The sequence below is a fragment of the Triticum aestivum genome, chromosome 7A (assembly GCF_018294505.1).
Source record: "Triticum aestivum cultivar Chinese Spring chromosome 7A, IWGSC CS RefSeq v2.1, whole genome shotgun sequence".
Lineage (NCBI taxonomy): Eukaryota > Viridiplantae > Streptophyta > Magnoliopsida > Poales > Poaceae > Triticum > Triticum aestivum.
In genome coordinates, this window is record NC_057812.1 from 622,947,950 (window position 1) to 622,959,322 (window position 11,373).

The following is an 11,373-nucleotide window of genomic DNA, read 5'->3' on the forward strand; positions in this document are numbered from 1 at the left end:
AGTTGATTGTTTAGCCGTGTGCGGTGACCCCCTCCACAGAATTCCACCTTGGTCATATCGTTGTAGAGCTTAGGCGAAGCCCTGCGTCGGTAACTTCATCATCACCGTCATCATGACGTCGCGCTGGTGAAGCTCTCCCTCGACACACAGCTGGATCTAGAGTTCGTGGGACGTCAGCGAGCTGAACGTGTGCAGATCGCGGAGGTGTCATACCTTCAGTGCTAGGATCGATCGGATCGTAAAGACATACGACTACATCAACCGCGCTGTCATAACGCTTCCGCTTATGGTCTACGAGGGTACGTGGACAACACTCTTCCCTCTCGTTGTTATGTATCACCTATATGGATCTTGCGTGTGCGTAGGATTTTTTTGAAATTACTACGTTCCCCAACATATATTCCTTTTTCAGAAGAGTTACTCAAATAATAATGATTGCCCATGTGTATTTATTAAGAAATCTAAGAATGGATTTTGTATTATTCTGTGTATGTGGATGATCTGAATATAACTGGGACTACACAAGAAATACATGTGGCAAGTAATCATCTTAAGACAGAGTTTGAGATGAAAGATCTGGGTAAGACTAAATTTTGTTTGGGATTACAACTTGAACATCTTCCTTCGGGAATACTTGTTCATTAGTCTGCTTATATCCAAAAGATTCTTCAAAAATTTAATATGGATAAAGCATATCCATCGAAAACACCGATGATTGTTAGATCTCTTGATAGAGATAAAGACCCATTTAGACCTAAGGGTGATGATGCAGAGGTATTAGGACCCAAGTTTCCTTACCTTAGTGTTGTTGGAGCACTAATGTATCTAGGAAACTGCACGAGGCCTGATATATCATTTGCAGTAAATTTATTGGCTAGATTCAGTGCATCACCAACAAAGAGGCATTGGGTTGGTGTGAAGAACTTTTTCAGATATCTTCAAGGCACCAAAGATCTTGGTTTGTTCTATCACAAAAATCAAGATAAGATCATGGTGGGATATTGTGATGCTGGATACCTATCTGATCCCCATAATGCCAGATCAGAGACTGGTTTTGTCTTCTTGAGTTGAGATATGACCTTTTCTTGGAACTCGAGAAAACAAACTCTAGTGGCTACGTCCATGAATCATTCTGAAATTATTGCTTTGTTTGAAGCATCACGTGAATGTGAATGATAAACTTTATTGAATGTTCAAGTGGGATTGGATCATTAGAGTCACCAACCATTATATATGAAGATAATGGTGCATGTATTTCACAGATGCAAACAGATTATATAAAGAGCAATATTGTAAAGCATATTTCTTCTAAATTATTTTATCCCCATGAGTTACAGGAAACTGGGAGATAAATATTCTGCAAATGAAGTCATGTGATAATCTTGCTGATTTATTTACAAAGTCATTACCAAGTTTTTTATTTGAGAAGTACATCAATGGAATTGGTATGAAACGACTTCAGGACTTGCAAAGTTCAGGGGGAGTGTATCCTTGAATGATCATCTGTTTCTGATCCTCGGATCTTTGATATTGCACTCTTTTCCTTTATAAGTTTTTTCCTGAATGGTTTTTTATGAAAGGTTTTTAATGAGGCAATAGTAATACAGACATTGTGATATGTCTGTTTCTCCTTATTGCTCACTAGGTTTTGAGAGGAGTTTTTAATGGCATATTATACATATCTCCTTATATTTTTCCTACGGTGTTTTTGGAGGAGACTAATCATGATGTTGATGATGATGTTTACAAGAATAATTGAAGCAGAGATTATGAAGAGTGTTAGGATTAATTACTTACTTTAATTAATTAGGATCTCTGTTTGTGGAACCGACAGCCGGTTTCTTCCCGGACGATCGCGTCCTAATATAACGGAAGCGTCGTTCAGATCCTGCCTCTTGTAAACGTCGCGCCTGTGCGACGCGTCTCTTCGAGAGATATAAATCTGTACATCATCGACATCAATCAACAATGAATTGTTACTGTTCATCGCACTGTTTCTTTACACCAGGTTTGATTTGCCCAAATTTCATATTTTTTTGAATTGTTTTGGTATTTTTACGTTTAATATTCGTATGGGGGTGTGGAGCGCCCCGGAGCTCCTGTATATTTTCCTAATGGACCTCCTCTATACTATATATACCCATTGATCTTATTCGAGAACATTCTGTGAAACGGTCTCCTTGTTAAGAAGTACTCATAAGGCACTACCAACAGATGAATTAGTTCCTTTTTATTGTTTGTATCTTCTCCTGATCGGTTTGTATTGGTTTTAGCGGTTTGTTCAAGTGTGAAATGGTAGGGAGGTCCTGCGGTGGTAAGGAAGTCGTGCCATCTGAAATACTACAGGATACGACCAAGGCAGGGAGCAAGCAGACAGCGTGATGGAGCATAGTGCATATAATACCCCACCCAAATAAACGCCGGGTACACCCAACCCAATTATACGTCGAGTCTCCCTTGCCCAGAGTGCATGGATCAGACAAGATTGCAGGTCTCCTCTTATTCAGTCTATCATTGCGCCACGTACAACAATTAAGCTCCGTCATGGGTAGATCGGCGCAGAGGCATACAAGCACGCGACACTCCAGTTGAAAAGTAAGAAAAATACGCAGTAGGACAGTAGCTCTGGAAAAGGAAGCAGAAGAATGAAATGCATCATGGCAATTGTTTGCCTATGGCACAGAGCAAAATTCAGATCGCCTTATGTCAGCACGAGCTTGTTAGTGACACAGTACAATAAATAAACACGCCGGGTACACCCAACCCAATTATACGTCTCCCTTGTCCAGAGTTCATGAATCGGACAAGATTGCAGGCACCCTCTTCTTGAGTCTATCACTGCGCCACGTACAACAATTAAGCTCCGTCATGGGCACTTGGTAGATCGGCGCCCAGGCATACAAGCACGCGACACTCGAGTAGAAAGGTAAGAAAAATACAGCAGTACAATAGCTCTGGAAAAGGAGGCAGAAGAATGAAATGCATCATGGCAATCTTGTTTCGAAAAATAAATAAAAATGCATCATGGCAATTGTTTGCCTACGGTACAGAACAAAATTCAGACCGCCTCATGTCAGCACGAGCTTGCTGTTAGTGATCACACACAGTTCCTGGACGACGGAAAAGATAAGGCCTTCTCGTCCGAGACGAGAAACACCAGTGGCCTGTCAAATGCCATCAGTGTAGCGTCCTGTGTAACAACTAACACGAGCCTAACAGGACGTTGATCGGTCTCGTCCTGATCCGAACGCCTAACAGGACATGCAGCTAGCTGGGATGAGTCTGGGACGGATTATTACGAGCCCCTATCCTTTCCTCTGTCGCGCTAGTGGTGTTCTAGGCAGTGCCCGTGCCCTGTGACTTCTTTGTCACGTTGCATGCATCTACAGCAGCGTAGTTCCATCGACCGATTGACAGGGCAAAGTTATACTATCAGCGAATCCCTCAAAAATAAATAAAGCTATATCAGTGAATAACAACCGCTGGCTTGGCTTGTTAAGCCTCAAGACTAGTTCAGCACACAGTACACGTACCAGCCAAGATCGAACAATCCAGCCAAGCTGTTGCAAAGTGGAACAGAGAGCAGCAAACACATGAAGAAGGACAAAACGAAGCATATATTACAGTACACACGAGCTGAACGTGAGCGTGACAAGGAGCAAACACAAGAAAGAATCTACCACCGCCTACATTTCACATTATCCCCCACACCAGTCCTTATTTATCATACACCCATCTTCCCTGTCTCCGGTCATCTTCCTTCGGCGATCGACGTACACACGGACGGTCCAACCCTAGCTGCTGGGTGGACCTTGGGATTACATGGAGCACTCGGCGGGGACGCCCTTGGCGACGTGCTTGGGGTCCGTGCAGTAGTTGTAGATCATGTAGTTGCTCTGCACCCACCGCATCCGTTGCTGCCGCGTCAGGTCCAGCTCCTGGTTGTACCACTCGCCCGCCGCGCCGGTGCCGGGGACGACCTCCGTGTCGACGCTGGCACCGCAGCGCGGCCGGCCGCCCGCAGTCACCACGCACGCGTCGGCCTTGAAGCCGCGGTAGGAGGCGGAGAACGGGGTGTGGGACCAATCCGTCTTGACACGGCCGCCCTGCGTGGCCCAGTCGTCGGCGTTCCGGAGGCTGGAGTAGAGGCGCATGGGCTGGTTCTTGGGGAAGGCGGTCAGCCATTTGAGCCGGTTATGAAAAAATCAGGAGTGAAAACAAGGTCTTCAGAGCAGGGAATGGTACATGTTGAGGCATATATCTCGATGGTTACAGGGAGCTCCTCAGAGGAGGATTCAGAGACAGATGACCAGTCCTATATCCCACCTGAGATGTATGCTCTAAGTTGCAATGTTTATATTTTTCATATCATGCATATGGTGTATTGCATTGCTTAGTTTAGACATCACATATACAATATTGAATTCCATCTGCTTAGTTTAGAGATCATACATGCGAGTGCCAGCTGCTTAGTATATGAATCAATTATGTCAATTATATCATGCCATTCTATATACTTAGACAACATTTGTGTGAATTATTTCATTCCAACCTATTTTAGAAAGACATCATATAGTTTTGTCATGTCATCATGTTTAGATACTCATCATATGTTGAATTATGTCATTATATCATGTTAAGTTATTCATAATATATCTGAAACTGTGTCATACTATCCTGCTTAGTTAGGCATTGATGTAGACACAGACCTATGGTAGGGTAATAGGCCTGACCTATATGCCCCACCTAAGGTCTTGTCCTAAGAACTAAGGAGTTCAAGAGTCAGAAGCAGAGGACCAACAAAGGTGTCGAAGCGAAGTCCACTCGACCTATCAATCACTCGGAGACCTCTCTTACTCAGGTCACTCGACCACCAAACCACTCGACATATCAGAAGACCTAAAGCCACTCCGCGCAGCAACAGTCAAGCATTCATTCGCATACTTAATGATCATTTGTAGCACCTTAATACAGGTGTTACCTATAACACCTCTTCTTAATGTATATTGAACCCTGTGTAACGGAGGGGAGCTGGGGTCCTGGCGTACTCTATATAAGCCACCCCCCTCCTTTGGGACAAGGGTTCGCACCCCCTGTAACTCACACACGTATAATTCAGTCGACTGCCTCCGGGCTCCGAGACGTAGGGCTGTTACTTCCTCCGAGAAGGGCCTGAACTCGTAAACCTTGTGTGTACAACTCCTCCATAGCTAAGATCTTGCCTCTCCATTCCTACCCCCATATTCTACTGTCAGACTTAGAACCACGACAGTTGGCGCCCCACCTTGGGGCAGGTGTCCTAGCGACTTGTTGGAGAAGTTGCGATTTTTCCGATCCCCTTCATCATGGTTTCAGGCGGAGTTTTGGTGGAGGGCCGCGAGATCCGTCTCAGCGCGCTCACGTTCATCGCCGACGACTCCGCTTGGCTTCAGGAGGCTCCGCTCGACATCGACGCGCTCCCTGTCCGCGGGGCAACGCACTTTCGCGCGTGCGTCCGCGGCGTCCTCTTGCGGCAGCCGTCGACCCAGTATCGGTCGGCCCCTGTGTCGTCCTCCCTCCCTGTTTCCCGCCGGCGCAAGCGCTCCGGCCGGTCGAGACTTCAGCAGTGGGTGAGACACGCAGTGGCTCGCCAGTCAGCCACCCCCCAAGTCGCGGTGATCGAGCTCGACGAATCTCTCTACGGCCTGTTCGACCTGTCGACTGGCTCCGTAGAGACTGCATCCGAGTGCGACAGCAGTGATCCAGCGGCAGAGGTTCTGATGGTCGATGAACCACGCAGTCCTCCCGGCTTTCCCCGCACCGACGGAGGCGACGGCGGAGGCGGTCCATCGCATACTCATGAAGAGTATCTCCCCGAGCCCCTTACTTCGCTGCATAGAGAAGAACTTCACCATCGGAACATGGATGCGCTGCACACTCCTATCGTTGGAGAAACCCCCGAGGCCCGTGCTTGAGAGGACGTGTGCTTGGCCAACTGGGCTGAGCGCACTCTACTGGAGAACCTCCAGCGAGCACTCGACGAGCGTGCGCGACAACGGATTCCAACATCCAGTCGATGTCAGCTCTTTCCGCCACCGACTCGGGTATATCAAACTCCAATTCAGAATTTAGCAGCTGCAACCCGTATAGCAGACTCGATTCAGCCTTCTCGGTCAGAGGCTGGCAGAGGCTTGTTGCAGATCAGAGCATTGCTCCGGGCGGCAGGAGATCGGAATTCAGCTGTGTCACAGTCACGAAATAGGATCCACAGCAGATCCGTCGCTGCAGATACAGTCCAGTCGGCCCACAGCCCAAGATCGCCCCCGAGGCGTGAGGGACATGGAGACCGGCGCGATCAGAACAGGAACCGTGAGCAGTATGATCACCGACTCGATCGGGATGATCAACGTCGAGTACCCACCCCTCCCCCAAGGAGTGGATCGTACGTGCCTCGACAGCAGGATGACAGACGCCCTCACAGTGTTGGGCGAAGGATTCCAATCGACCCCAGGGAGCCAGGCTTTGATGTGAGATCCGTTCTCGTTCAGGGTTTGGTCGACAGGAACAGAGCCCACCGAGAAGGTCGAGATAGAGATGTACCCACCAGCAGCAGAGTACACGTCTCAGGACCGGAGTGCTTCAGTAGAGCCATCAGAGCCGCGGTGATTCCTCCCAACTTCAGGTTGGCGACTAGAGTCAGTAAGTTCACTGGTGAGTCCAAGCCTGATACTTGGCTTGAGGATTACCTGCCTCTTATGTTGGAAGGCTCGGCCAGAGCATGGCTGAATCAGTTAGCGCCCATCAGCATTTACACTTGGGAAGATCTTGCCCGAGTGTTCGTCAGAACATTTGAAGGAACTTGCAAGCGACCAGCAGGGTTGACAGAGCTGCAATCTTGCGTGCAGAAGCCGAATGAAATTTTGAGGGCCTACATCCAGAGATGGATTACATTGCATCACACAGTAGAGAACATATCTGATCACCAAGCAGTCTGTGCCTTCAAGCAAGGCGTTAAGTACAGAGAACTGAACCTGGAATTCGGTCGAACCGGAGACATGTCTCTGAGTCGAATGATGGAGATTGCCACCAAGTATGCCAATGGTGAAGAAGAGGATCGGCTCCGGAGTGGCAAGCACAAGTCAGTCGCCCACGAAACCGGAGGAGGGAACTCCAGTCGGAAGCAGAAGCGGAAAGCCGAGACGGCTGCTCCTGGAGAAGCCTTGGCCATAACTCAAGGAAAGTTCAAGGGGAAGCCCAAAGGGCCTTGGAACCCCAAGAAGGTGAAAGACCAAGACAGAAATGATGTGTTGGATCTGCCATGTCATATTCACACAAAGAAAGATGAAGAGGATAACTCATTTATCTTATCTTTGGGTTGTTTCCCTTGGAACTGCTGGATCAAGAGCAGACACTGTTACATGTACCTCAAACTGAAGATGCCTGGTCCTAGAGGTGTGATCACTATTATCGGTAATCGGAAGAAAGCGGAAGAGTGCTTTCAGAAAGGCTCAAAGATCGCTGATGCTCAGATGGCAGTGGTAGAGCTGCAGGAATACCAGAAAGCTGCAGACCCGAGTGATTTGTTGTGAGCCAACAAGCCCGCTACGGAATCAGTGTTTCAGTCGTCCGGTGAGACAAAGCCGATTCACATTCACCCGACCGACCCCAGTGCTGCTCCGACTCATATCTCTACGACACTCGACTCCAAATAGGAAGAAGCGCTCATCCAGTTCCTCCATGAGAACTGGGACATCTTTGCATGGAAGCCTTCTGACATGCCGGGTGTTCCCAGAGGGCTGGCTGAGCACCGTCTATGAGTCGACTCAAAAGTGAAACCGGTCAAAGAACATCTTCGACGGTCCGCCGTCCAAGAAGGACAAGTCACTTCGCATGTGCATTGACTTCAAACATATCAATCGGGCCTGCCCGAAAGATCATTTTCCTCTCCCCCGCATCGACTAGATAGTCGACTCGACTGCGGGATGCGAGTGCTTGTCTTTTTTAAACGCCTATTCTGGTTACCATCAGATCCGTCTGTATGGTCCTGACGAGATCAAAACAGCTTTCATCACTCCATTCGGGTGCTTCTGTTATGTTACCATGCCATTCGGCCTCAAAAATGCCGGAGCCACGTTCATGAGGATGATTCAGAAGTGTTTGCTCACTCAAATCAGTCGGAATGTGGAAGCATACATGGATGATATTGTGGTCAAGTCACGGAAAGGTTCCGACCTGTTGACTGACCTTGCTGAAACATTTGCCAACCTCAGGAGGTATGATATCAAGCTTAACCCATCAAAGTGCACATTCGGAGTTCCTGGCGGAAAGTTACTCGGTTTTCTCGTTTCCGAACGAGGAATCGACGCCAACCCAGAAAAAGTTGGTACTATACTCCGAATGAAGCGCCCTATGCGCGTGCACGATGTCCAGAAGCTTACTGGTTGCTTGGCCGCTTTAAGTCGATTCATTTCTCGTCTCGGTGAAAAGGCATTGCCTCTTTACCGACTGATGAAGAAGTCAGACAAGTTCGAGTGGACTCCTGAAGCTGATGTAGTGTTTGCAGAGCTAAAAGCCCTGCTCTCCACCCAGCCGGTGCTTGCTGCCCCAATCAGCAAAGAGCCTTTGCTGCTTTACATTGCAGCCACGGGACAAGTCGTTAGTTCAGTACTTACGGTCGAGCGGGAAGAAGAAGGAAAAACCTTTAAAGTTCAGCGCCTAATATATTATGTTTCTGAAGTTTTGACCCCATCAAAGCAAAGATATCCTCATTATCAGAAGCTTGTATATGGGATTCATATGACCACGAAGAAGGTTGCACATTACTTCTCTGACCATTCCATTACAGTCATCAGCGACGCTCCATTGTCAGAGATTCTGCACAACAGAGATGCAACTGGTCGAGTGGCAAAATGGGCGATTGAACTCCTTCCCCTAGATATCAAGTTTGAGGCAAAGAAAGCTATCAAGTCCTAAGCAATTGCATATTTCGTCGCCGAGTGGATTAAACAGCAACTGCCGACTCAAGTTCACTCGGAGCACTGGACCATGTTCTTCGACGGTTCTAAGATGCTGAATGGTTCCGGTGCTGGGGTAGTATTGGTTTCCCCCCGAGAAGATAAGCTCAGATATGTTCTCCAAATCCACTTTGATTCCTCCAATAACGAAGCAAAATATGAAGCACTTTTGTATGGGTTGCACATGGCCATTTCATTCGGTGTCCGTCGCCTCATGGTCTATGGTGACTCAGATTTGGTGGTGAATCAAGTGATGAAGGAGTGGGACATCAGAAGTCCAGTCATGACCGGTTATTGCAATGCAGTGAGAAAGCTAGAGAAGAAATTCAAGGGGTTAGAGCTGCATCATATACCCCGACTGAAAAATCAAGCAGCTGATGATTTGGCAAAAATAGGTTCCAAGAGAGAAGCCATTCCCAGTAATGTGTTTCTGGAACACATCCACACACCATCAGTTCAAGAGGATCCTTTCACCGAAGAAGTCCCGCAACCAAAAAGTGCCACGGATCTGACTGAAGCTGAGGTTCCAGCAGTGGTCGACCTGATCATGGAAGTTTTGTTCATCACTCCCAACTGGACAGTGCCATACATCGCGTACATCCTGAGAAAAGAACTCCCAGAGAATGAAGAAGAGGCTCGACAGATCGTCCGTCGATCTAAGGCCTTCACTGTGATAAAGGGACAATTGTACAGGGAAAGCGCGACTGGAGTCGGTCAAAAATGTATAACACCAAAAGAAGGTCAAATAATTCTTGATGATATCCACTCGGGGACCTGTGGCCATCATGCGTCCTCTTGGACCATCGTGGCTAAAGCATACCGAGCGGGATTTTACTGGCCAAAAGCAAATGAGATGGCGAAGGAGATAGTCGACAAATGTGAAGGATGTCAGTTCTATTCTAATATGTTGCACAAACCCGCCTCAGCCTTGAAGACCATTCCACTCGTCTGGCCCTTCGCTGTTTGGGGATTGGATATGGTTGGACCGCTGAGAACTGGCACGAGCGGCTTCACCCATGTGCTGGTGGCAGTCGACAAGTTCACTAAATGGATTGAAGCTAAACCTATCAAGAATCTTGATGCCTGCACTGCTATCAGCTTTATCAGAGAGTTGATATTCAGATATGGAGTTCCGCATAGCATCATCACTAACAATGGGTCAAACTTCGATTCCGACAAGTTCAGAGCTTTTTGCGCCTCTCAAGGCACACGAGTCGACTACGCGTCAGTCGCTCACCCCCAGTCGAATGGACAAGCAGAAAGAGCTAATGGTCTAATTCTCAAAGGACTAAAACCTCGACTGATGCGCGATCTCAAGCATGCAGCAGGCGCATGGGTCGACGAGCTTCCGCCAATTCTTTGAGGATTGAGGACCACCCCGAATTGGTTGACTAGACGAACCCCATTCTTTCTGGTCTATGGAGCTGAAGCAGTTTTGCCGAGTGACTTGCTTCACAATGCACCCTGAGTCGAACTCTACTCTGAAGATGAAGCGGAACAAGCCCGGCAGGACTCAGTCGACCTCCTAGAAGAGGAAAGAGAGATGGCCATGATCCAATCGACCATCTATCAACAGGACCTGTGTCGATTCCATGCCAGAAATGTGAAGAGTCGAGCCTTCCAAGAAGGAGACTTGGTCCTCCGAGTGGATCAACAGAAACCACACAAGCTCGCTCCTACTTGGGAAGGTCCTTTCATCGTCACCAGAGTTCCCCATAATGGAGCATACCATTTTTACAATGTCGATCGCCAGATTGATGAGCCACGAGCCTGGAATGCGGAGCTGCTCCGCCCCTTTTATACTTAAGTACTCACTCGGATGAGATGTAATAAGAGATACCTCTGTAGTTTGTTTATCAAAAGACAAAAGTGTTATAATTTTCCCAGTGATTGTTGTTGCTTTTGTTTACGTGAGAAATCCCCCAGTGGGTGGCTTAGCTGCGAATCCGTTTCGCCTAAGTTTTAAAAAATCCTACTGAGTGGTGAGCCAGCCTCCCACTCGGGGGCTTAGCTGCAAATCCGTTTCGCCTAAGTTTTTAAAAAATCCTACCGAGTGGTGAGCCAGCCTCCCACTCGGGGGCTTAGCTGCAGTCCAAGTACTCGCCTAAGTTTTAAAAAATCCTACCGAGTGGTGAGCCAGCCTCCCACTCGGGGGCTTAACTGCAGTCCAAGTACTCGCCTAAGTTTTAAAAATCCTACCGAGTGGTGAGCGATCCTCCCACTCGGGGGCTTAGCTGCAGTCCAAGTACTCGCCTAAGTTTTAAAAATCCTACCGAGTGGTGAGCGATTCTCCCACTCGGGGGCTTAGCTGCAGTCTAAGTACTCGCCTAAGTTTTAAAAATCCTACCGAGTGGTGAGCGATCCTCCCACTCGGGGCTTA

At 47.9% G+C, this 11,373-nt stretch overlaps 1 protein-coding gene across 1 annotated transcript; it reads right to left on the bottom strand.

Annotated features, from left to right (window-relative positions):
• Window positions 1-3,818: 3,818 nt before the first annotated feature.
• Window positions 3,819-4,184, bottom strand: LOC123153585 (probable xyloglucan endotransglucosylase/hydrolase protein 23; the record flags this gene model as incomplete). The annotated part of the gene is made up of 1 exon (XM_044572639.1): window positions 3,819-4,184. A coding segment is annotated over one exon (366 nt), but the record flags the coding sequence as incomplete, so codon positions are not given.
• Window positions 4,185-11,373: the final 7,189 nt, after the last annotated feature.